The sequence below is a fragment of the Carlito syrichta genome, unplaced genomic scaffold (genome assembly GCF_000164805.1).
Source record: "Carlito syrichta isolate Samal-C Ts95f unplaced genomic scaffold, Tarsius_syrichta-2.0.1 Scaffold287781, whole genome shotgun sequence".
NCBI lineage: Eukaryota > Metazoa > Chordata > Mammalia > Primates > Tarsiidae > Carlito > Carlito syrichta.
In genome coordinates, this window is record NW_007231877.1 from 173,507 (window position 1) to 201,419 (window position 27,913).

General features: G+C 39.7%; 1 protein-coding gene across 3 annotated transcripts in view; it reads right to left on the reverse strand.

The window, feature by feature from the left end:
- FAR2 (fatty acyl-CoA reductase 2) overlaps nt 1-27,913 on the reverse strand; it is a 104,692-nt gene that overhangs the window by 62,206 nt on the left and 14,573 nt on the right. For 2 of the 3 annotated variants that reach the window (XM_021709958.1, XM_008053032.2), the window contains exon 2: nt 875-1,103. The exons of the other annotated variant lie outside the window; for it this stretch is intronic. In XM_021709958.1, the coding sequence (XP_021565633.1) occupies nt 875-1,063 (189 nt within the window). In that variant the 5' untranslated portion in view covers nt 1,064-1,103. The remainder of the gene's footprint in view (nt 1-874; nt 1,104-27,913) is intronic. 3 annotated transcript variants of the gene reach the window in all.

The following is a 27,913-nucleotide window of genomic DNA, read 5'->3' on the forward strand; positions in this document are numbered from 1 at the left end:
AAAAATCTTTGACTTTTCCTTTTGCCAGCTTTACATGATCCTATATGTTCCAAAGGGCTCTATGGCCCAGACACATACATTTTGTCACTTAATTCCTACGGGAGATAGTTGTTGTTTTTATTGTAAACATTGGAAAACTGAAGTTTAAGGGCTAAAGTAACAACAAATTGGTAAGCCAGAATTTGAACCTAGATATGTTTGATATCAAAGCCTATCCTGCCTTGAAATGTATAAATTAAAACATGAGAAGATATGCATGATGTCTTTTTTTTTTTTTTTTGAGGGGAGAGATGGTTTGATATCCAAATGCTCATTCACAGATATAGTATTTCATTTTCAATCTTTTTCCTTAGAAGAACTCACGGGATAATAGAACTACTAAGTTTCCATTAACGAAATATATAACAGCTAAACCTTGCAGAATTTGGACAACTGAAAGTATTACCACGTGGCTACTTAGTAATCATATCTATTCCATATAGAATAGAATAGAACAGAAGACTATACAAAAACTTTGGGTTGGGGGAACCACCTTAAATTTAGAAGAAAATTAGTGATGAGTTCAGGTGAATTGCAGAAAATTTCAAGCCTAGAGTGTCCACTCTGGGGGCTTTCGTATTTTCGTGCTTACTTTGTAGTTTCCAGAACACTAACGATCTCCTCACCTGCCCTGGACTGAGTCTAAGCAATCTTTCCTCTTTTGGGAAATCACCATAGATTACAGAGGTGTTGGAAGTTGTCTTGTTTTGTCTTTCTTCTACCTGCACAGATAGCCTGGTCCCCACTTGCAATTGGGGCCTATAAGGGAACACTGTAGTGAATCATCTTGTCCTAAGGCATTGCCCATTATGCAAGCTTTTCCTATGAAGCATACCTTACTGTTTAGGATCTGGAATACCCTCTGCTGGAGTGTCTGGCCAGCCTTGGGCCTCACAAGGATGTAAATGACTTTCAAGTCAGGACTGGTGCGAAACAGCTTCTCCATGAGCACTTTGCCCATGAAGCCCGTGGCCCCCGTGATGAGGATGGACTTGCCGCCATAGAAAGCTGCAATCGTGGACATAATTGCTCCTTTTCTCTTCAACAGCTCCAGAAAGAGGTTCCTGAGGAGGAAAAGCAATGACAAAATATTATATTCTCAGAAGTTCTAAAATACGAAATCACTTGTAAAATGTTTCTGGTGCCTCCAGGAGTTTTGAATGCTGAAAAAAATAGGTCAGACAGAGTAAGAACATCACAGCTTTTGGGCAACACAACTCATTTCAGTCGATATTTATTGAGCTCCCTCTACATGCTAGACTAGATGCGACGGATTGTGGGCAAGAAGTGAGTAAGACATGGTTCCTGCTCTCAAGAAATTGCTTTCAGTCTAGTGGAGGAAACAGACACATAGAAGAGATCGTTCAATATACATGCTTAGGTGCCAAAACACAGAAAGCACAAAGGAGAGGTACACAGCAGGGTCTGGAAATTTCAGGAAAACATCTGTGGGCGGTGACATTTGAGCTGAAAGTTGAAGGCAGAGAAGGGCTGGGTCAGGGTGTTCTGTAAAGAGCAAGAGCAAGGTGTGGTGTGGCACAGTATACGGTGGGAAATAAAAGGAATGCAGTGTCACAGCATGTGAGAGGAAAGGCTAGGAGGGCCCCACAGCCTGTGAAACCAAAGCTTAGAACAGTTGTCACATTTTTAAAACTTAGGATATAATTTGTATTTGAATTTCAGGTTCATTTAGAAAAAATATTGGAGCAAACAACACAGTTATGGTATTCTCTTTCTTGAGCTGAAAATGGGTCGAGTGACAGCCTTCCCCTCATATGCTGCTCGTGGGCTCGAGACATGGCAAAAGCAAAGGCAGAGGAGGCTGAGCAAGGGAGGCCACAGTTCACAGGCTCTGCATCCCCTGAAGTAGCACCGGCTGCAATGTAGTGCTAGCTGAGTCCACATAAGGCCCTTGTTTTCAGGAGCACAGGGAAAGTGTTAGCAAATCTGGTAGCAAGAAGCCACTTGCAGCACTCAGAACCTGCGACACCCATGAAAAGCAACACGTGCTGTAAAATATGCAACAGAAAGTGTTTTGTCTTTCAGTTCATGCTGAAGACTGTTGATCAGAGGCAGAGGCAGAGAGCTTTGAACTAAGCAGTGTTGGAGGTGTGGGGGCAGAACTTCCCTTCTGTCCACTAACTGTATCAACTGTAGAAAGGCACTGACTGACAGGGTTTGAGTGAATCCTACAGAATGCAATTCCAGGCACTGGTCCTGACAACAGGGCTTACATAGAAGATAAAACATGTCAAAGTGTCAACACACTGCCCTTGAACTACGGTCCAGATCAATCTACTAGTAACTCCTTAAGAATCAATGGCTTCTCATAGTCATAATTGATAGTTTAAGGATCTTGAAGTGGAACTCTTTGCCTTTGGGGGGATTATTTACTCAATAAATAATGCTGAGCATCTACCGTGCCAGACTCTATGCTAAGTTGTGAAGACATACAGATGAGCAAGGCAGACAGGCCCTTGCTGTCACTCTAGCAGGGATACCAGCCATACATGAAAGGCAAATCAATATATAAAGATAATCACAGAATATTACATGTACTATAAAGTAAATAAAAGAGGGATCAATAACAGAAATCACATTCAATCATCAACTTTAGGAAATCTGGACTTCAAATCACATCAGATTTGTGCTCACTGAGTTACTTACTATTGAAGCCCCTTTTATTGAGAATTGGTGTGAGAAATATTGAACACTTTTGAATCTTGTGAAATGACAATTAATAATTTTTTTGTGTCATGTTACATTATGTTGCTCATATTACAATCCACCCAATGACTTTCTCAAGAACTTAGCAGTAGGAGAAAATATTGAATATTCTTGTCTTGCCTGACTTGAAGGTCTGAATAGTGTGTCCCCAAGTTTGGAAGGCAGTTTAGATAGCATAGAAGTTCTAAACAATTTAGATTCTTAGAACTGAGCAATTTAGTTCCAAGCATAGAAGCATTTTAGATTAGCACAGAAGTTCTTTTTTAAAAATTTTGTATTTTAAAGATGTGGAGTACAATTCAAGGTTAGGTATACAAATATTCATTATGCAGGTACCCTTGTTGATGAGGTGTGTCCCCCCTCCCCCGGTAGAGTCCCTCTACTGAAAATCACCCCCCACCGCAGTTTCCCACAATTGCCAATCCTTTTCTAGTATTATAGTATTATAATTGTTCAAGGCCCCCTTATGGATGAGAACATGTGATACTCAGTTCTTTGTTTCTGCGATAGATCACTCAGTATTATAGACTCTAAGTCCATCCAAATTGCTGTGAAATTCATAAAGGCATAGAAATTCTAAGCGAGAATGTCTGAAATCAAATCCTGGTTCTACCACTTGTTAGCTATGTGACCTCAGGCAAATAATTCATCTCTCTGTGCTTCAGTTTCCTTATTAGTAAAATGGAGGTAACAAAAGTATCTATTTAGTAGCACTATGGTAAAAATAAAATGGGTTAATACATGTAAAACCATTAAAAATATAAGTTGCTGATAGAATAGACTCAAATATTGGCTATTAGTCTAGTCACTGGTTTTATATTTTTGCTCTTAATGGTTTCTAGCTTTTCCTTTTGACATTTATTTGTAAATGTCCTATCTTACATAGTTTATATACTCTCTTTTGTAAATGGGAGAAGAGACAATGTATAACTGAATTAATCACAACAGCCAAGTATTTTCACCAAATGTAACTGTGCTTGATGATAAATGTTGCCAATTCATATATATATATATATATATATATATATATATATATATATATATATATTTAGGTACCTTATTGCTTTACATAATATTAGGCAGAAATGAACATGGTTGACAGGAAAATACAGGAGGAAAACGGAGTCTAAATAGGGTGACTTAACCTAATTTGTTCTGAAGATGTCACATACTTGTTTTGTAATATCATATATCCTAGTGAAAATATCTAGAAATGCAAACATACTGCTAAGATATTCTGGTCCCAGTCACAGTTTTGCAACACATGATTTAAAATTTGAAGGGGAACGGGGGTGGGGAGATGGCCTATCGGGTACAATGTGCACAAGTAAGGGCAGTGGGTACACTTAAAGCCCAGATTTCTTTGTCAATATACAAGGCAACTATGTGACCGAAAATAATTTGTACCCTTTAAAGCTATTGAAATAAAGAACACTTTTTTAAAAATGTAGAAAGTAAGATATATCTAATGATCTTGTTGGACAAAGGAAAACTCAATGTGTCCCCCAAAGAATGGAATTTGCCTGCTCTGTCCAGGGGCCAAATATTTCCAAACACAAGAAAAACCATGGCAGAGTACACTGAGTGCTTTGACAGGAAAACAAAACATAAACCAGGATCTTCTGGCCCTTGTTACTTTATTGTCACAAGTAAGTGGCAGAGAAGTTGTCACTATGATTCTAATCAATTCACGTGATTGTGAAAAGTGTCAAAAAGAATTCTTCCTTCCCAGATCAAATCTATGTCAGAGATGTCTCTTCTACTTCTTGTTTCCACTCTCAAGATATGGCTTGAGCCACTGCAGTGGCAAGACCTTGTCTCTATAATAAATCAAAATATTAGCTGGGCATGGCAACACGCCCCTGTTAATCTCAAGAAGATTACCCGAACCCAGGAGTTTGAGACCAGCTTGGGCAACTTGGCAAGACCTCATCTCTATAGTAAATTAAAAAATTAGCTGGGCATGGTGGCACGCCCAGTTAGTCTCAGCTACTTGGAAGGCTGAGACAAAAGGATTGCCTCAGCCCAGCACGTCAAGGCTGCAGTACCAATGATCTTGCCACTGCACTCCAGCCTCGGTAACAGAGCAAGATTCTGACTTTAAAAAAACAAAAGAGAGAGAGAGAGAGAGAGAGAGAGAGAGATAGCTTGACTCTTGGCCCCAGAAACTCCTATGCAAAATTTGGTTCCCTGAAACCCAATTTCATATGTTATAACTTTGTTAGGTACAGGAATAAAAAAAAAACCCCATAATATAATTCATTAATGCAATTAATTATTTTTTTAAAAATTAAAATAATTTTACATTTGGTAATTGAGTCTATGCCACTGTATAAGGTTCTCCAGCTGTTCTATATTAGAACAGCTGACTGGGTCATATCTTCTCAGACTACCAGTGCAGATAAGGATAATTTCCTAGCCCTCATGCTCATGTTACAATCTGTGAGAAGTAGAAGTGGCACTTTGACAATCTCCAGAATATTAGCCCTCCCAATCATCCTGTATAATGAGGAATATCTGATGGCTGAATAAAAAAAAAAAAAAGAAGACTGACTATGGGAGTCAGTCTATGTATTTTTTATTTTTTGAGTTCGAGTCTCATTCTGTCGACCAGGCTAGAGTGCAGTGGCACGCTTACAGCCACCGCAGCCTTGACCTGCTGGGCTCAGATGATCCTTCCGCCTCAGCCTTCCAAGTAGCTGAAATTACAGGCACTCGCCACCATACCCAGCTAATTTTTTGACTTATTGTAGAGATGAGGTCTCAGCCAAGTTGCCCAGGCTGGTCTTGAACTGGTGGGCCCAGGCAATCCTCTCACCTCGGCCTCTGTTGGTGCTGGGATTATAGGTGTGAGCCACCGCACCTGGCTAATCTATTTATTTTTATTGAATGACTACTATATGCCAGCCATCGTCTAGGCACTGGGAATAGTAATAAACAGGTTTTATGCAGGTTAGAGTCTTCATTTCACTTCTGGAGTATTTTTTTCTCCTTAAATATCACCAGCTTTCCATGACCATAAGTAGAGGTAGACAGTTTTTATTCTCCCTTTGGCAGTTAAATGGGGCTATTTTCATTTCTCATTTAACATCTAGAGAGCAGATATAAAAATATTAAATAAGCATGCTAAGTTATACATCTGTTGCAGGTTTCAGCATATGGGAACTCTAGCTATTCTTTAGGTGGTTCTTCTGGAAAATAAAAAATTATGATTCAAACAACTCAGAGAAACAAGAATATCCAAATATCTGGTAGTCTTTGGGAAAAAAATACATTTTAAAGAAGGAACAAGATGTGTTGCCTCTTAGGAATCTTATTCTCAACCAGGGATTTTTGATCTTGGCACTACTGATACTTTGAGTCAGATAAATCTTTGTTGTGGAGGTTGTCCAGTGCAATGTAGAGTGTTTGGCAGCATCTCTGGCCTCTGTTCATTAGATGGTCATAACCCCTTTCCCCACCCTCATCCCACCAGCCAAGTGTGACAACTCAAAATGTCTCCAGATTTTGCTAAATGTACTCTAGGGGGTGGGGGTGGTGGGGGGGGTGGGGGATGGGAAACACCTCCTTCAGAGAACCATTGTTCTAGAGCCTTCTTTGATTTTTCTTTTACAATAATCAACACATCCTATTAAAAAGTCAAATTTCCTCTTGAGAAGCTAAGTGCAAATATGGACCCACTGCCAATTCCTATTTTATCTATATTGAATTATTCATAATCAAGTACCTTTACCCAAGCAAATTACATGTGTGGCAAATCATGATAACATTCAAAGTGGAGGTGAAGAAGAATTTTTGCTGAGGAAGATTTCTCACATTTTTTATTTTCACCGAATTTCTTTCAATCTCTGCTATAAATTAGCCTATAACCTCAGCTTTCACATAGCCTGACCCTCTCAATTTCCCTCAACCATGGGGATTGAACCAATATGGGATCAGCTGAGAATAAAGCTGTTTAATCTTGGTTGCAGTATATGAATGGTTCTATGGATAATCGAGTCAATCTCATCTCTCGGCAATTCTGTTGGCTTTTTTGAAGATTGAGAGAATCTTCAAAAGTTTGTTGAAATCTCATGTAGACAAATGGAGTCTTGGTTGAAAATGGTCACAATAATATGGGCAGTTCCAATGAAAAAAATGAATGCTGTCATATGAAACTCAGTAAATGAAAGTTGTTCTACTTTATCAAAATTAAACATTGAAATTCTGTGAATTAAGAAATTAAGAAAAAGCATTTACAGGCCAGGTACTGTGGTTCACACCTGAAATCACAGCATTTTGGGAGGCTGGGGCGAGGAGATCACTTGAGCCCAGGAGTTTGAGACCATTATGGACAACATAGCAAGACCTCATCGCTACAAAAAATGAAGAAATTAGCCAGGAGTAGTGGTGTGGGCATGTAGTCCTAGCTACTTGGGAGGCTGAGACAGGAGGATTGCCTGAGCTCAGGATGTTGAAATTGCAGTGAGCTGTGATTGTACCACTGCACTCCAGCCTGGACAACAGAGTAAGACTTGCATTCAAAAAAAAAAAAAAGAAAAGAAAAAGAGAATTAAAAAAAAATCCTCCAGGCTCAGTGGCTCAGCCTGTAATCCCGTGCCTTAGGAAGCTGAGGTGAGTGGATTGCCTGAGTCCGCGGGTTCGAGACCCGCCTGGGCAACTTGGCGAGACCTCATCTCTACAATAAATCAAAAAATTAGCCGGGTGTGGTAGCACGGGCCTGTAGTTCCAGCTATTCAGAAGGCTGAGGTGGAAGGATCGCTGGAGCCCAGCAGGTCGAGGCTGTGGTGGCCGGGAGCGGCCACTGCACTCCAGTCTGGGTGACAGAGTGAGACTCCAACTCAAAAAAAAAAAAAAAAAAAAAACCCATAATAAAATACATGAGAGGAGTTGTATAATAGTGTGGTAGGTTTAAAGGCTAAGAATTTTGTTTCATGTCTGTAATATAGTTTCATAATTTTAGAATGGTAATTCAATAATACATACTTTTAAAAAGGTTATTAGAAAGTAATGACAGCCAATATTTCACAGTCTCTTCTTTTGCTGTGGACATTATAAAATATAAAGAATTTTGCAAAACAAGCTTCCTTAGTTTAAGATATATTTGAATCATTTTTAAAAGCGTGGTCCAACTGACGTTACACACTGTTATGGACTGAATTATATCTGCCTAAAACTCTTATGTTGAAGCCCTAACCCACAGTGTGATGGTATTTAGAGATGTGTGCTTTGGGAGGTCATTAAGGTTAAATGAGGTCATAAGGGTGGGGCTCTAATTCAATATAACTGATGTCCTCATAAGAAAAGGAAGAGAGCTCTCTATGCAGGCACAGAGAAAAGGCCATGTAAGTACACCCTAGGGAGAGGACAACAGTCTGCAAGCCAAGAAGACAGGTTTCACCAGAAACTACAACACTTCAATCTTGAATTTCTAGCCGCCAGAACTATGAGACTATAAATGTCTGTTGTTTATGTGACTTGGTCTATGGCATTTTGTTGTGGTAGCCTGAACAAACTCTTTTTTTGGTTTTTTTTGAGTTGGAGTCACTCTGTCGTCCAGGCAGGAGTGCAGTGGCACACTCATGGCCACCCCAGCGTTGACCCGCTGGGCTCCGGCGATCCTTTCACCTCAGCATTCCAAGTAGCTGGAACTACAGGGCATACTACCACGCCCAGCTAATTTTTTTTTTTTAATTGTGGAGACGAAGTCTCGCCATTTGCCCAGGCTGATATCGAACTTACGGGCTCAGGCAATCCACTCACCTCAGCATCCCAAAGTGCTGGGATTACAGGCTGAGCCACGAAGCCCGGCCAGCCAGAGCAAACTAATACACACACAAATGCACATAAACAGAAGGCATGAATTTTTTTGATTTGTTAGTAAAATAACTCTTGATAATAATTCATATCAACCTTTTAAATTCTGGAGTAAACTTTTATAATGAAGCAAATATATCTGTTATATCTTCCCATTTTATTGCATAAAAGTATGATACTGGTTCTTAATTTTTACACGTGTGAAAATATGAACAAGTCTTTTATGATGAACAACAGAGACCTCATTAATCTAAGCCTTAAAATTTTTTGTATCAGTCACATATCTATTTGTCAAGCACTTAGTGAAAAAAAGTTCTTTTTTTATTGCTTAAGTTTCCTGACAGTTTCCAAATTAAACAATTCAGCAATGAACTTAGATATCATTTTCTGTGGGCTTTCTATATGCAGCTTTTCTAGGAGAACTTTTAAGTTCTTAGTGGAGGAATATAAACCCCCTGGGGTATTGTGGGCAGTTGTTGGGAACAGTCCTCACTAAATGAATTAGCAGCTCTCCATAGTCAAGGAAAAACAATTTGGAAACAGTCCCAGTTGGGAAGAGACAGTACAGGCTGGCCTTAAAAACACCAAATTTAGCAATCACCACAATACATTCTTCCTAGTTTGCTTCTGCTTAGCTCATAAGTTTTTTTAAAAATCAAGTTTAACAGAAATAAAAAGAAAATGATATGACCTAAATCTATCATTTCAACATAATTGAAACACGTGTATTGAGTGTGTCTACTATGCACTATACACTGCAATGAATATGTAAACATCCTTGTTAAATGGTAAAGCATTATAAAAATGCAAGGTATTGTTATTGTTTATAAGAGGTAAGTCAAACATCAGTCAGCATATGATTATAAAATGATATCAAGAGAGCCACAATCAAATGTAAATTTTGATGCTTCCTATTCTCTGTAAAAGATGACATGGATTATCATTGTAATAGTTTAGAGTTCTCCAGAGATACAATCAACAGAATGTCTGTCTGTCTGTTTATCTGCAATAGATAGCTAGATAAATCAATCCAGATATATGTATATGTACATATATGTATTATATATACATATATACTGTGTACATATATATGCACACACATACACACACACACACACACACACACATACACACACATATATATATCTTGAGAGAAATATTTACTAAATTTATTTTAAGAAATTAAGGAATTGACTCACACAATTGGCAAGGCAAGTTCAAAATCTGCAGGGTAGGGCAGCAAGCTGGAAACCCAGAGAAGAGTTGTAGTTTGAATCCAAAGGCCATCTGTTGGCATACTTCCTTTCGGCTCTGGTAAGATGAGTCTTTGTTCCATAAACACTTCAATGGATTGGATGAGGCTCATTCATATTATAAAGGGTAATCTGCTTTACTCAAAGTCCACCAATCTAAATGTTAATCTCATTCAAAAAAATACCTTCACAGAAATATTCAGAATAACTTTTGACCAAATGTCTGGGCCCTGTGACCCATCCAAATTGACATACAAAATTAACCATCACAACTCTACCCCTTGTCAGCCTGGCATCAATATGCATTTCCTTAAACCATACAAAACCTCCAGTTAAAGACAATGACAAAGTCATAATTCCATCTAATATGCGACAACTATCCTGTACACAACAAAAATGCCCAACCCTTTCCCCAGAAGATGCAAAGTCCTTGGTTGATGTCTACTCTTTTCCTTGATATTCCACAACTTAAATACTATAATGGAAAGTTAGCGACGCCAAATACTATGACATAAAGTCAATAAATCTTACATTACAGGTTAAGGAGATAAGCAGAGAAAGAAAAAGATATTTGCTACACACATACACATTCATGAGAAAGTAAGGAAGAAATATTCATTACAATTACTATCTTTATTTCTGTAACTGGTTATATAATCATAGCATGTACTTATGACCACCTTCTTCCGCTAGCCATTCCACGTTCCCTTTGTCTTCAACAAGCACTCTAGCTAGCTGTGGTTTTTTACGGGGAGGGGTGGCCCAAACTTTCATTCCTGAAGGATCTAGGCCATAATAGTCCTGCCTGGATTGAGTTGTTGCAGTTTTCAATTGACCTTAACCACAGGGCTTGGTAACACCAAGAAACACCCTACGGGATCTTCTGTATCCAGACATACTTCTCCTTAACTCCTCTGCAGAGTAGCAGTTCAATTTTCCCTTAGTAGTCATGATCAACCACCCCAGCCAGCATGGTATCCTTCCCTTGCCTGTTGATTCAGTCATCAGGCGCTCAAAGTTTCCAGTGGCAGTCTTAACTTCCAGTTCAATAGAATCATTGTTTTGACTCTTGATAGAAGCATTCCTCCCTCTGGAGTTAAGACCTCTAACCCAGCAGGACATAATGTCATGGGGACAGAAAAAATTTTCCTAGTGGGTAACTAGAGGCACTCCTATTTCTACTCCCTTCATCTTGGACCTGTGAATCCTGACTATAGGAGAAACAGCATCAAATATTAGACACTGATTCAGAGCATACAGAGCTTTCTGGAGAAGCTTGCACCACTTGTGATGGTGGCACTAACCTCTGCAATCTCTCTAGGAATGTGGTGTTGCTTTTGGTTTACTATTTTTCTAGATAGAGGAGGCAATTCCATTTGCTTCTACTTGACCTTTCCCACCATAATAGTCCTCACTCCACTGGTCACAGAACTCATGTGGGGATTCTGCTGGTTACTGAATATGTCTATTCCAATTATGCATTCTGAAACTTGGGAAATGACCACAGGATAGGTTTGAGGGTCTACTGGGCCCATTGCGAGACAACCCAAGCTAAAATTCCATTGATTACCTGACCTCTGTAAGCTCCTATTCTGACGGGAGGGCCACAGTAACATTTAGGGTTTCCTGGAATTAATGTCAGTTCAGATCAAGGTATAGTTACCCCCAAAGGTGTGGTTATTTCTTTTTTTCCCAACTCACAGTCTCCCTGGTAAAGGGTCAACGGTCCCTTTAGGGAAGGCTGGGAGAAAGATAACCAATTTAAATTTGTGACAGTGTATTGAGGTCCTTCCTCAAGTGATCTGGCCTTCCCTTCATTCAAGGGGTTCTGGGTCTATAAACTGGCTCAAGTCTGGGAATGGACTTGGGGACTGTGACCATGCTTTTATGACTAAAGCTAGACGTTTTGTTCAATTGACCCAGAACTTTTCTGCTTGTACAGTTCAAGTGAGGATTTAGTAGAATTTCCATCCACTTTATTCCTACGACAGCATGATCCATTAGCTAACATCACGGGTCTCAGCAAGTCAGTCCATTTCCATTGCTGCTTTGACTCTGCTGCTCATTAAGGTAACCATGCCCACCTTGCCTTTGGCGGTTGAGTGCTGCCACTTGACCTCTGCCACTCTAGAGTTCAATTACTCCCATTGCATTTAGGTGTTCCAATTCAGTGGCAGTAGCTCCCACTGTAAATTCTGTTCTACAGGAAGAGCGATCACAGAGCTCTTCAAAGATGCTGGGTCTCCCTTCACAAATGTATTTCTGTGGCCCAACCAAGTTTACACAAAATTAACCATCATATTTTCTCTTAACATAGTCACCATATGCCCATATGTAGGACTTCACTTGCATTTTTTTTTTTTTTTTTTGGAGAAAGTAGGGTTTATTGAAAGGACAGAAAAGCTCCCACTGTGGGAGGACACCCGAAGGGGTTGCCTCACTCACATTTTTAATGAACAGAATTCTTGCTTGACAGCTTGGTGGCTAAATGTAAAATACTTGTTGACAGGAAAGGAGTTTGATTTGGAATTATTTTTTGTCTGTATTTCAATGGAACTGTTTATCACTGAAATAATTTTACCTTTTAAAAATTCTTCTATTTCTAGACTGTCTTAGCTTAAGAAACAAAATAAATTATATGCGGTATAATACAGGCATAGTGAGAACCCTGGGTTAGGAGTTAGAAAACCTGGAAACTAAATCTGATCTGCTGTTAGCTGTTCTGAATTCGTATCTTGACAGCTCTGAGACTCAGTTTTTTTCTTCTATTAAATAATATTTGCTCTGCCTCACAGAGCCATCTTAATAATGTAATGGTTAGGGGAGATTATTGCTTCAAGTGGTATGACCGGAACAGAATGATGTCTCTTTTATTCTGAATGTTACATGTTAAGACTGTTACTGCTACTTTAGCTCTGAATCCAAAAACTTTGGGGTTATATATAAAAATTGAGTACACATCTTGTTACACTGACTAGCTAGTCCAACTCTTCAAACAGAGGCTATATTTTATACTGTATTAGTCCTCACATGCTAACTAGCACAATACCATGCAATGAAATGTAGTTCAATAAATACAGTTGCATAGGCCAGGTGCAGTAACTCATGTCTATAATACCAGCACTTTGGGAGGCCGATGTAAGAGGATTGCCTGAGCCCACAGGTTCAAGACCAGCCTGGGAAACTTGGTAAGACCTCATCTCTACAATAAATAAATAAAAAATTAGCCAGGCAGGGTGATGCACTCCTGTAGTCCCAGCTACTTGGAAGGCTGAGGTGGAAGGATCGCCTGAGCCCAGCAGGTCAAGGCTGCAGTGACCGTGAGCATGCCACTGCACTCCAGACTGAGCGATAAAGTGAAACTCCAACTCATACACACACACACACACACACACACACACACACACACACACACACACACACATACACAGTTGCACTAGCGAATGAATGAATCAGGACTAAAAATACAAAAAGTCAGGGATGGTTCACAAATGCTAGTAAGCATTTGAATCACTTGAAAAGCTTGATACAAATTATTCTTTACTAAACCCCATTTTCTGAGATTCCAATTTAGAAAGGCTGAGATGAGGCCTAAGTAGATGCATTTTAATAAGCACTCCCATTGATTCAGATGGAAGTGGTAAGCAAAATGTTGGAGAAGGGAATTTGATGAAGTCTTCTGATTCCAGGTCATGCCTTGTGCCTTAGACTATAACCTTGATGTAAGCCTATGTTGCCACTATAATTTGGGGTATTTTTTCCCTTAAGGAGTGGTGCATAAAATAATCTGCTTACTTGATAACTCACATTTCTAATAATAATAGAGCATGGGTAATATATGAGGCAGCAGAGCTTGGCTCTAATTCAGTCAGAGTCTAAGTCTAAACTTCCAGTTGTACTAAGGTAATTTTGATGAAGATTACTTTTTATATATTTAATATAAGCATTATACAGATAAGCATCAAAGCTCACAGATGTCACCTATAACAATACATGTATTAGAAGAGGTGGAATGCAGACACATCTTTTCAAATAAATAACTAAAACTTTTTTTTTTTTGGAGATAGGGTCTTGCTCTATTGCCAAGGCTAGAGTACAGTGGCACAATCATGGCTTACTGCAGTCTCGACCTCCTGGGTTTAAGCTATCCTCCTGGCTCAGTCTCCTGAGCAGGTAGGGCTATAGGCACACACCACCAGGCACACCTAATTTTTCTTTCTTTCTTTTTTTTTTTTTTTTTTAGAGATAGGGTCCTGCTTTGTTGTCCAGGCTGGTCTCAAATTTCCAGCCTCAATCAGTTCTCCAGCCTGAGACTCCCAAGTGTTTGGATTACAGGTATGAGCCACCATGACCAGCTTTAAAACTTTTTAAAAGTCTCTTCTCTAGGTTCTTGCTTCCCAATGCTAAAACTGGAAACAAATAGCTATTTAAAGGATTTTGAAGAAAAAAAAATGCTGCAAATGCATGCACAGAAAATAGAATAGCATGCCAATGAGTAATAAACATATTGTATTACCATGACATGAGAGGATTACATATCAGAGCACCATAATTTCTTCTCACAAGAAACAATAATCTCCTCTGCCACTTATATGGGTTAAGAGACTTATTCAGGCTCATTCATGCAGAGTGTACTAACAAAGTTGGAAATTTCTATTTCCCAGTCCTTACAACTGTATCTCAACCTTTTATTTAAACAAGGAAACCACATGGAAGCAAAATAGTTGAAATGTGTAAAGACCTTTAACAAGGGTTTGATTAAAAAAAGAGATAGGTTTAACATCATGAACTCAGTCCACTAAAAAGACTATCAAATAGCCGGGCTCGGTGGCTCAACCTGTAATCCCGCACCTTTGGGAGGCTGAGGTGAGTGGATTGCCTGAGCCCGTGGGTTCGAGACCTGCCTGGGCAGCGAGACCTCATCTCTACAATAAATTTAAAAAAAATTAGCCGGGCGTGGTAGCGCATGCCTGTAATTCCGGCTACTTGGAAGGCTGAGGCGGAAGGATCGCCGGAGCCCAGCTGGTCGAGGTTGCGGTGGCCGGGAGCGGCCACTGCACTCCAGTCTGGGTGACAGAGTGAGACTCCAACTCAAAAAAACAACAAAAACAAACAAACAAACAAAAGACTATCAATTCATGGACTAATACTGAAAAACTGCTACAACATCATCGCACAATTTACTGTTTTCAACCAAAAGATTATAATTTGTATATAAAAACACATTCCTTTGTAGATATGTGGATCACCAGATATGGGGTAATGATCCAGACATTCACTCTTTCCCCCTGTAGCTGGCTTCTTTCTGCCCCTCTCCCCAGGGGGTAGCCCCTGTCCAAGGTTGGTATCTGAAGGATATGTATAGACCCAGCAACAGTCACAGGGTGCTGGTAAATGAGCAGAGTGGAGAACAATGTGGGCAGCACCCTTACTCACTGTGATTGTAACCACTATGTTGCAGTTTGAATAATTAACTTGCATGACTATAAAACCACTTGTTGTACTGTCCTTCAGTGCAGACTATTTCTTCACCAACTAGCCGCCATCGGTGCCTCCTAAGTTCTAATAAACCAATGTCTTTCCCCGCTGGACCTCTAGATGACTTCTTTGGAATATATGAAAAACCTTAAGGGCAAGCTCTCAGATTTAGGGTTGCCGCATTACATCAGAATTTGTTAATGACAATGATTAGACACAGTACTTATTAACTATATCTGCCAAAAGAAAAGTCTTACCATTGATTGCTACATGCAGTGAAATTCCAGGAGTTTAGTCACTGTCACTTATCAACTAATTATTTTTGAAACATGAGGGAAGTTATATATTTTTAAAAAGTCAGTTAATGATATGCAAGTCGACATATGGTAAACTGTAAATCCTTATTTTCTAATGGAAGTTACTGATCATAACCTGTGCCAAAAAACAGTCTCTCAGGAAACATCTGAATAAATGTAACTATATGATTTGGAAGTATGCAGTTAGGCCTTTATGAAGAGCTAATGCTGAATTAAGGCTAATCCTTTCCCTGCCAAAATTCTCTCCCCCATGTCAGAAGAATAGTTAGCTATAAACAGTATTTTATTTTTCTCTGATAATGTACAATGTATTTTATTTAAAAACCAGCAAAGGTTTTAGGCATTCATCTTTAAGAGAAAGTACTTACAGATCTCTGCAAATTACTTCATATCTGTATTAAGCTGTGGGTAATAGCTATACAATAGAAGAAAACCACAGGTTTTGTACAACAAAGTACAAACTCTCAGAAAGGCACAATCCATCAAAGCTGCATTTGGGACAACTTCCTATACCTAAGGGTTTAATAGAGCAGGAAGACAGCCCACAGAGTGGGAAAAAGTATTTGCCAACTCCATGTCTGACAAAGGCCTAACATTTTGGATCTATAAGGATCTCAAATGTGCTGAAAAGAAAAGAACAAACAACCCCATTACAAAGTGGGCAAAAGATATGAACAGACACTTCACAAAAGAAGACATACGAGTGGCCAACAGACACATGAAGAAATGTTCAACATGAGGGAAGTTATATATTTCTTTAAAGTTAGTTAATAATATGCAAATCGATATATGCATATCACTAATCATCAAGGAGATGTAAATTAAAACTACACTGAGATACCACCTAACTCCAGTCAGAATGGTAATTATCAATAACTCAAAAAATAACAGATGCTGGAGAGGATGTGGTGAAAAGGGAACACTTATACACTGTTGGTGGGAGTGTAAACTAGTGCAACTTCTGTGGAAAGCAGTATGGCAATTCCTAAAAGCTCTAAATATCGACTTCCCATATGAACTCGCACTCTCCCTACTGGGAATATACCCGAAGAACTCAAATCACTCTATACAAAACATACCTGCACACGCATGTTTATCGCAGCATTATTCACAATAGCAAGAACCTGGAACCAACCATGCTGTCCATCACAAGAGGACTGGATTAAAAAAATGTGGTTCATATACACGATGGAATACTACGCAGCCATAAAAAAGAACAAAATCATGAATTTTGCAGCAACCTGGATGGAACTAGAGTCTATAATACCGAGTGATCTTTCACAGCAACAAAGATCTGAGTATCACTTGTTCTCACTCATAAGTGGACCTTGAACATCTATCATAATACTATAAGAAAAGGATCGACAGTGGTGGAAATCTATGGGGGGGCAGGGAGGGCAAAGGTGGTGGGATTAATGGTAGTCAATATCTGTCTGGGGACGGGGGGACACCCCTTATCAACAAGGGTACCTGAACGATGCATATTTGTATACCTAACCCTTAACTGTACCCCACAATTTTAAAATAAAAAATATGTTTAAGAAACAAAAAAGCCAGCACATTAATTTTGTTTCAGCTCTATTCATGATAGCAAAAACATCAAACCAACCATGCTACCCAACGAAGCTGGACTGGATTTAAAAATGTGGTACATATACAAAATGGAATATTATGCATCTGTAAAGAAGGACACACATATGGAGTTCACAGCAACATGGATGGATTTAGAGTCAATCATACTCAGTGATCTATCATAGAAACAAAGAACAGAGAACCAAATGTTCGCACTCATAAGCGGTCCTTGAACAATTATAATACTATAAGAAAGGGATTGGTGGTAGTGGGAAACTGTCAGAGAAGGGGGTTGGGATTGGCATTGAGGGAAACTGCTAGGGGAGGGAGGGGCATACCTCATCAACAAGGGTACCAGCATAATCAATGTTTGTATACCTAACCCTGAATTGTACCCCAAAACTTTATAATAATAAAAAACCCTGTGTGAGAAACAAACAAACAAAAAATTTCTTTAACAGAAAAAAGCACTTTGTTCTCTCCTTTGAGTGACTATGTTATTTAAATGCATATTAACTCCATTTTAAGTTCTCTTTTATAACGCTAATTACGGTACACTATCCAATCAAATCACTTGTATTTCATATATTTTTCATAGCATTAAGTGGGATTGTATGGCCAGGCACAGTGGTTCATGCCTGTAATACCAGCATGCTGGGAGGCAGAAGGTTTGCCTAAGCCAGGAGGTCGAGGCTGTGGAGAGCTGTGATCATGCCACTGCACTCCAGCCTGGGTGACAGAGTGAGACAGCAACTCAACAAAGAAAAAAAAAGTAGGATTGTAAAATCTACTGCCTGTTCATTTTACTTCAGACAGAAATAGAATATTTTTCATGTTCTTAGAGCTGTTGTTTTAGTCTAACTAGTGCTTTTTTTTTTTTTTTTGAGTTGGGGTCTCACTCTGTCACCCAGGCTGGAGTACAGTAGTACCATCACAGCTCACCACAGCCTCAACTTCCTGGGCTCAGGCAATCCTTCTGCCTCAGCCTCCAGAGTAGCTGGGACTACAGGCCTGTACCACCACACCCAGCAGGTTTTTCAGTTTTTATTTTTGTAGAGATGAGGTCTGGCTATGTTGCCTAGGCTGGTCTCAAACTCCTGGGCTCAAGCAATCCTCACACCTCAGCCTCCCAAAGTGCTGGGTGAGCCAGTGTGCCCAGTCTCCACCAACTAGTTCTTAATCTGATCCCTTATTTTGGAATTTATAGGCCAATGCAATTTATTGTTTTGTATCTGGAGCCAACAGTTATGTTTACCTATCAATCAAAAATGAATTTTGATTTCCATTCAATTTCTTTATTTTTGTTTTTGTCACTCTGTCACCCAAGCTGGAGTGCAGTGGCACCGTTATGACTCACTGCAGCCTCAACCTCCTAGGTTCAGGCTCCCGAGTAGTTGGGACTACAGGTGTGCACCACCATGTCCGGCTAATTTTTAAAAAATTTTTGTAGAGACGAGGTTTTACTATGTTGACTAGGCTGATTTCTGTTCGATTTCTATGGACCCCACCTTAAGCTATTGTAAAGGTGTGGAGCTAAGGGAAAGACATAAGAATTCTCAAGTCTGCTTTCCTGCCTGTTTTCTAAGAGCCTGCCTCCAATCAGGAAGAAAATTTGTGCACCATGATGGTAAAAAGGAAAATTTGGTGTATATAAATACATATATAATACATATATTGTAGCCTATAATATATATATATCAATATAAAACATTAAAGTAACTATAGGAAGGAATTTTTATTTCTTTTGGTGGTGAGCATAAATCATTTGTGTACTGTGACACTGGTTATTGAATAAGAAGTATGATTGGAGATGTAGGAATCCAAGAAGTGATGGTAGTTAAGCAAGGGGGGATAAGAAAGTCCAATATGTATTCTGAGTGCAAAGCATGGCTATAGAAAATTCCTAAAGTGAAAGCAAGGAATTCCAGAGTAAAGAATGGATCAAAACTGAGTGCGAGAATTCCAATACCTAGACAAAAGGGTATGTTTCTAAGAATCTGAAGATTTCTATGCAAGAAAATAATATCAATCATCAGCAGGGGCAGAGAATGGAAGTGGAAACACATTTGGAGTCTACTTCAAAGGTTCAGGCCAGAAGTAGGGAGGAGTTAAACTGGAATAAAGCAGTAGGGATTCACACACTTTAGGGCCAATTAGAACTGTGTGGGGTGTTTACTTATGAAAGGACCCAACCCAAAATGGAGATACCGCCATCATTTTGGGCAGGCAACCTGGTGTTGGCTCATACTTTTGTCTTGTTATAGTAAATAATGTCTTACTTTGTAATAGACTCTGTTAACTGCCTTGCTGTGAGGTAAGCTTGATTAACTCCTCTGCCTAGAGTCACAGATAAGTAAAGCTGTGACCTACCCGCAGGCACTGGCACCAAGAAATTATAATTAACATCTTTGCTCCGAGGATTTGTTTCTAGCTCTCAGTCCAGTCTTTCTGTTTACATGACAGACCACCTGGTCTCCAACATGAAATAAATGAATGGTCATGATGGTGCCAGCCTTCTGCTATCTCCCCTAGTAATGTTTTACTTCTGCCCCAACCCTCCTGCCATCTCCTCCAAGAATGTTTTTCTGCTCCCAGGTCTCCTGCTATCTCACCCATAAACAACACACCCCAGCTAAGCACCTTTTGGTTCCCTAAATCCAAAGACATCGAAAATTAACAGTTTTGTCTTAAGACTTTATTTTATAGACCTTGGCCCAATTTTCTTGTCTACAGACCCTGACCTGAAACTCAGGCCACTGATGTCCTGAACAGCTAATCGCCATGGCAGTGACAACCCCTCCCACCATCACATTGCACAGTAATGCTTTTTATAAAATAATTCCCATTTCCAGCCTCCTGAAAAGAAACTTTATAAACCCACAGCCTCAAGCATTTGGGGCCATGCTCTTCTCTTAACATCTGGCCCCCTTTTCCTCTCTTGGAGAAGTGGATAAACTCTTTTCCTGATTACTTTCTGAATAAACTCTTTTTTCTAATCTACTTTCTTTGTAAATCTTTGCTTTACCTGTGACACCAACTCAGCTCACCAAGCTACACTTATTAAAACTGCAGATTTGAGCCGGGCTCGGTGGCTCAGCCTGTAATCCCGCGCCTTTGGGAAGCTGAGGTGAGTGGATTGGCTGAGCCCGCGGGTTTGAGACCCGCCTGGGCAGTGAGACCTCATCTCTACAATAAATCAAAAAATCAGCCGGGCGTGGTAGCGCATGCCTGTAATTCCAGCTACTCGGACGGCTGAGGCGGAAGGATCGCCGGAGCCCATCAGGTCGAGGCTGCAGTGGCCAGGAGCGGCCACTGCACTCCAGTCTGGGCGACAGAGTGAGACTCCAACTCAAAAAACAAAAACAAAAAACAAAAAACTGCAGATTTGGAGGCCTCTACCTCCATCCCCATTCTGATTCAATGGATCGCTAATGAATGAATACTGACATGTAAGTCAGGTGAATGAGAGTTTGAATTTCAACTTACCAGTTGCTAGTCATGATCTCAGGCAAGTGACTTAGCCTGTACCAGATACTGTTTTCTCATTTCAAAAACAAGAACAATATTATTGGGAGCATTTATTTTAAAAGGGCGGACAGAACCTAGCATGTTTTGCAGTTGCGTCGATGAGGCTGGATTGGAAGGGATGGGTGGCAGAAACACTGGAAGGAATTTTTATTTTTTTCCTTTTAGACTTACACTGTGTTCTCTTTTATAATCTCAGTGTATGTACATGATTTTCTGTGGCACAAGTTCTTTAAGGGCGGAGAATTTAGTCGTCATTATGTACTCCAGTTAGTATGATTGAATGATTAAGTTTTGTCAGATCCTGTGTCCAGTTGCCTTTGTGTTCATCACTGATTTTATATCAGACCCTTGAGCTCTTTCAGGCAGGAGCAGGCGGTTTGCTTTGTATTTCTAGTGCCTGGTAAGCTCTCAGCCTCCAATCAATGCTGTTTAAGTGAATGAATAAATGAGCAAATGGAAGGATAAATGGATGCTTGGAGGATGAAGTGCACACTAGTCGTGGCTGGATACTAAGCCTAGTCTCCTGTCTCTGAAATTCTGGTCTCTGGGGATTCTGCCATACAAAATGCAAGCAGCTTTGCCTGTCACTTTGAGATGTACAGTCCCTGAGAGCCGGTGTGAACCAACTGGCCTGGAACATATTTCTGTGAAATCATTTGAATAAGTTTAGCATTTAAAGTTCAAATTTGGCACCACTTCACACTGACACTAATAAGAAGCTACTTCACATCACCTTTCTTTTCTGTTCACTGAACAGGTCTTTAAAATTCCATTTAATGTGATCATTGGCATGTTTTTTCCAGAATTCAGTATTTTGGGGGCAGGAAGTGACCAAAATGGTCATTCCTGTCTTTATATAAGAACCACCTGTTCAGGATAAGGTGCTTCATCTCTCATCTTGTAAGAGTTTTTTTATTATTGAGTTTTTAACAAAATCAGTGAGTTGACTTTCAACTCACTGATATCCCCAGAAGGCATACTAACCTCCGGATGACTTCAGAAACGTGTTAGGACCCCTGGAGTTTCTTTTAGGCTTACACAGTTCCTAGAAGTGAAATGAACAGGATGGGCAATTTTAGACCTTCCTAAGAAACTCAAAGGTGTTTTGCCTATAACTTCTACACCATTCCAACTCTGGCATAATTTCACAGAAAAGGACAAAGTTATATGAGCATGAGCTTCTCCACATCTGCCAATTTCTGGTTCTAACTCCAGCACTAACATCAAGACAAATGCACCAAAAAATGACAACTAACCAATTCAGCCAGGACCTCTAACAGCCCAGACTCTTTAAGAAAGAAGGCTTGTGTTACCTGGCCAAAGAACCATGAACAGCCAAGGGTGCTTGCTGAAGACAAAGAAAACATGCCATAGGTAGTAGAAGAAGGAAATACAGTAAGTCCTTACTTAATGTTGCAGATAAGTTTATGGAAACTGTGACTTTCAGCAAAATATCATATAACAGAACTAATTTTCCTTAATCGAATTGATATAAACAAGAGTTATGTTCCTACAGCATATTTCTGGTCATAAACAAATTATAACCTTATAAATAAAGCCCAAAACACCACTAATATTAAACATTGAAATAAATGTGAACTATACAAACTTTTCTTTAATTTTTTTTTTTACTTTAAAGATGTGGGGTACAATTCAGATTAACAAGGAAGAGAAAAGTGCATCACATAGCAGTGTTTTCAAATGCTTCTTGAAATTTTACTATGTACTAAGCACCTACTACATGTTTACACTGTGATGAATGCTTTTCACTGAGCCTGAATATACAAATGGGCAATAAACATAAAGATAATAAGACAGAACTTTTCTTCAAGACCTGTAGCTATTGTCCCAGCAAACCAACTCTTTATCTACAATAAACAACCCAAGAGTCCAGCCTACTAAAATAAGTCAGACTTGCAGAAAGCCATATTGCTATCTTCAATGACAATCCAGGAAAATAAATGATAATTTCTGTAATAATTGGCCCCAAACAGCCAGAACTTAATTAATAACTGACAACTTCCCTCATTTTTGTTTCCACTTCCAACTTAGCACCAACCATAGAAAGCCAAAAATGTACCCTCTAACCAATGACACAGGGTGTCCTGCCTCTAGCTGGCCTGTTTTCAGCTCCCCCAAGCTGACAGCCTCTAATCAGGGCACACCTGAAGCCTTCCCTTCCCTTCTCATGATAGAGTTTCCCCATTCCCATGCCTGCCTTTGAGTCTCTGCTAAAACACAAGTGATGGTAGCTGAATCCCTTTTGATAGCAAGCTCAGAACAAATAGCTTTCCTTTTCTCATCTGGCAGGTCTTCAATTAGTTCCACACAACTGTTTTACCCATTTTACAGATAAGGGAATTTATAGAGATGAACTTTTAAACAGGACCACACAAAAAGCAGTGAGGGTTTGAACCCAATCTCACTAATTCCAAAGTTATCCCATTAACAAGTACCCATATGTAGAAAATAAAAGAGAACCTTTTCCTTCACGGTCCTCTGCTAAGCCTAATTTGTAATTTTGAGTAGTTTCCTTAAAGGGAAGGGACTCCAAGTTTGATAATACTAGTCAACTGGTCTGCTGGTTTGGCAGACAAATTCAATTCAGATGCATTGTTAAGAGTTTAAGGCAATACCTAGGATGGCAATGGCAACCCTATTTCTGCATTTTCTTTCTTTTGGCATAAATTGAATATATGAATAGGTCTGGAGCCCTGTAAGTCATGACACTTGAGTTGCAACTGGAGAAATAGTTCTCTGACTGTATTGTCACTGTGTCATAGAAAACAGTGTTGCCTACTTCTGTGGCTTCCCAATGACTGGATTAGGGTATTTCACTTACTAAATGTGGCTCTTCAACTGTCATTGAATACATGGACTGAAATGATTTCTCTGTGGAGACTTCAGCAAGGAAAGGGAAGTTTGCTCACAGCTTTGACACACACTCTAGGGTGCTTTGTTACACCCATCAGCAATTCTCTGGAATCAACTGCTCCCAGGAGCAGCTGAGCTACCTCCTCAGGAATGAAAGGCTGGAAAACAGCAAGCAACATAAGTCCTGCTGCTGTAATATGCAACAGGAAAAAGGAGATTGTTTGCTTTGAAGGTGGTTGCCCTGCTTTTTATTTCAAATGTTGGCCCAGTAAAGAAAGATTTTACATTTCATACATTTTTTTTAAAGTAGCTCAGAATACAACATCAAAGGAAATATTGAGAACACTGTCAGGTTGCAATAAAGTCTGCAAAAAGCACCTCAGTGTGTGAGAATAAAAAAAGGGGGGATGGTTTGAACTGGAGAGACAAGAGGAGGGAGGGGAAGAACAAACTGAAAATGAAAACTCTTTTTTTCCTGAAGAGAGAAAAAATTTGAGTACAGTATATGATAAAAACAGAAACCATGATTTACAGAATAGCTAGGTAAAACAACTCTAAAATTTCAGAAATTCCTCCTTCATTTTCTTGAGAAAATCTAGAAAGATTTCTGCCAAATATAAAGTAAAACATCACTGTGATACTGGATAAGTAAAACTAGAAGAAAAAAAAGATGAGGTGGTGATGTGTATATATCTGCATGAGCACACCACCATACCCAGCTAATTTTAAAAATAATTTTGTTGAGATAGGGTCTTGTTATGTTGTCCAGGCTGTTCTTGATCTTCTGGCCTCAATGGATCTTCCTGCCTTAGCTGCCTAACATGTCCAGCTAATTAAAGACTTTTTTTTTTTTGGAGTAACAGTGAGGCGGGGTAGTTAGTACAGGTTAGGCATAGATAAATAAATTTCTTGCAGACAGGTTTTACGAAGTGTTCTGACATTTTTCTTATTACATCTTTACTGCAGGTCAGGCTGGAATATGGACCCATGAGGGATCCCCACCGCCTAGGCCATTCCAAAAAAATCCCATCAGATATAAGAATAGGACAGCCCAGCCAGGCTCAGTGGCTCAGCCTGTAATCCCGCACTTTGGGAGGATGAGGTGAGTGGATCGCTTGAGCCCGCGGGCTCGAGACCCGCCTGGGCAACTTGGCAAGACCTCATCTCTACAATAAATCAAAAATTAGCTGGGCATGGTAGCATGCGCCTGTAGTCCAGCTACTTGGAAGACTGAGGCGGAAGGATCGCCGGAGCCCAGCAGGTCGAGGCTGCGGTGGCTGGGAGCGGTCACAGAACTCCAGTCTGGGCGACAGAGTGAGACGCCAAATCAAAAAAAAAAAAAAAAGAATAAGACAGCCCAACTTTTCAGCTCATGTGTCAGCATATTCATTACTAAAAATACTTCAAGTTCCCTGTTGAAGGTAAAAGGCTCAACCTCACCCCTTAACTGATCAGCCATATAAATGATAATAAGACCACCTTTTAGTTCATGAATTTGTGTTTTCAAAAACCTGGCAAGTCTCCTACAAAGGCAAAATGCATGTTCTGGAAAAGACCGCCTCTCCACCTATCAGAGGTGGAGAGATGGCAATCTCTCTGCAGTGGTTACCTGTGCTCCACCCTCTTTAGCATATCAATGATTGTAAAGCAAAAGCGCAGTCTTTATTAGATGAGAATTGTGCCCATGGCAGGTCTTTCCGACATAAATCTTCCTCTTTCCCTCTCTTCTTCTCACTAATAAACTCTGTTTTAAAACTTTGCCTGCCGTTCTGAAAATCATTTCAGGGTCAAGTCAAAGATCCCATGTCTTATGACGTACTCCACCCAGCATTATTTTTGGCACCCAATGTGGGGCCTGAGAAGCTCAGCAATTGCCAGACCACATGGTCTGGGAGCATGGTGGCAACAGCCTCTTTGTGTTTTCTCTTGGTCTTTGCTAGAACTAGTGATATTGGGTTCAAATCCTTACTGCTTTTTGTATGGCCCTATTTAAAAGTTCATCTCTATAAAATGGGCATAACAGTTGTAGGGAACTAATTGAAGACCTACCAAATGAGAAAAGGAAAGCTATTTGTTCTGAGCTTGCCATCACAAGGGATTCAGCTACCATCACTTGTGTTTTAGCAGAGACCAAAAATGGGATGCTTCCACTTTCACTCCTCTTCTTTCTCAGGGTCACCTATGAACTCTCCTCCCTGTTGCTCAGTTTCTGCTCCTCTGGCCAGGATTACTGGACCTCCCTGATGGGAGGCAAGTGGAGGTGGGATGGAGTTTAACTCCTACACTGGGCAGCTTGAGCGATCTTTCCTATTGGCAGTCACAGAGGGAGTGGTAGAAGCCAGGCTTCATTCTGGGTTCCCCACTTTTTCTTTTTCTCATGCTTCACTCTTGCTGTTCTACTGGGGGAGCAGGGAAGAAAGGACTTCTAGGTGGAATGGGGATGGAAGTTTTTTTCCTGGCATTTGAGCAGCCAATTTGTTTTTATCAAATGTTAGCAGTCAGGCTATCTAGAAGTGAGTCTGTTTCTAAAGGTTTGAACCTTGCCCAAGATAGACTGCAATCAACTTTTTGTCCTTGTAAAACTGTTAAAAGTTTCTAAGAAGTATATCGTATATTTTAAGCCCTTCTTCTGGTTAAGGGATCCTGTTAACCTACAGAAAAGACAGCCTATTTCATTCTAATTTGCTTTTCTAACTAAACCTAGACAGTGCAGAAAAGTATTTCAAATATCCATACTTAAATCTTGCTTCCTACAACTTTATCATGTACTGAAGGGATATAAGACCCTATTTTTAAACATTAATGCTAGATAACACCATTGTTTATATCGTGAGGTTTGCTAAAAGGTTTTTTGTGCTGTTGTTGTTTTTTGCTTACTTGTTTGTTTTTGGAAAAAAGAAGTTTTTTTTCCCTTCAGGACAGGCAAAGCTTTAAGTGCTGGGTGCTCTTTTGTGTGGTGAGAAAGAAAACTGGCCACTCCAGCCTGATTGTCCACACTTCACAAATTCCTTTTCCAAATAAGACCCACACCAACCTTCGGTACCACCTAAACTTCAATTTAGTGATTTATGAAGGGTCTTAGCAAATCTGCCTGCTCTCCAATTGGAAATGGGTGAGAATAGATCATTTCTCATCCACCCAGTCTGTTCATTCTATAAAGCTTATGCATTGGACCATTTCAAAATGGCACTGCTAGAAGTCTCTAGTTAAACCTCATTGGTTCTCAGCCTCAAATCACAGGCAGGAAAAGTCCTACCTAGGCAGACACTAAAGGAATGTAAAGCTTTGCCGGGGGGCGGGGTGCTCAGAATGCTTGGCTCAGGAGGCCATCTGGTTCCTAGGGACACCGGCACCACTGATTATGGGCTTTATTTTTCGTTTCTCCTTTGAAGAACATAGCATTTGAGGGTTCATAAGCAAAATTCTGAGTTTTTTGAGGAACACAAACAAGATAATGGATAATACTCAATCTATACCCTCAGACTCTCCATTGGGGCAAATTTTAAAGAAGTGGAAAAAATTCAAATTAGACAGTTTAAAACAAAAAAAGTTAAACATTATTGTAATAAAATGTAGATTCTGTACAAATTAACAAATAGTGAGGTTTGGAGTAAGAATGGACGCTTAGCTTTAATGTCATACAGCAATTAGATTCATTTTATAAGTAAAAAGAGAATGGTCAGGCCTTGGCCTTTATGGTTTAATATCAGCACTTCGCAAACAAAATTTTATTCAGTCAGGCATTGCACACTCAGATTAAGAATGAAAAGGAAGACGTACTTGATAACCTCGTTATCTTGGGTGCTGCCTTCTGACACTCACCAGGGGCCAAGGGCAGTCATTGTGCCCTTGTTAATCTACAGAAAATTTTAACTACTCTTAAATTACTCTTATTTAAATTACTCTTAAAAATTACTGTACACTTCAAAGAGCTTTCAAATGGTTCCATGCACCAGATTTAGCATATTAAGACATTTAAAAATATTTATTTATCATTTTAAGCAATGACAAATCTATTCAATGTTAAAATAAATAAGTTTTTTTAAAAAGTAACTATATTTTCCAAAATAAAAAATGTATTGAGAAGACTAGTACTGTTTTACATTTTGCAAATATCTTTAATATCTGCTTTAGTAGAAACAACTAGATTTTCTCTTTTTTTTGTTTTTTGTTTTTGTTGAGTTGAAGTCTCACTCTGTCGCCCAGACTGGAGTGCAGTGGCCACTCCCGGCCACCGCAGCCTTGACCTGCTGGGCTCCGGCGATCCTTCTGGCTCAGCCTTCCAAGTAGCCGGAACTACAGGCGCGC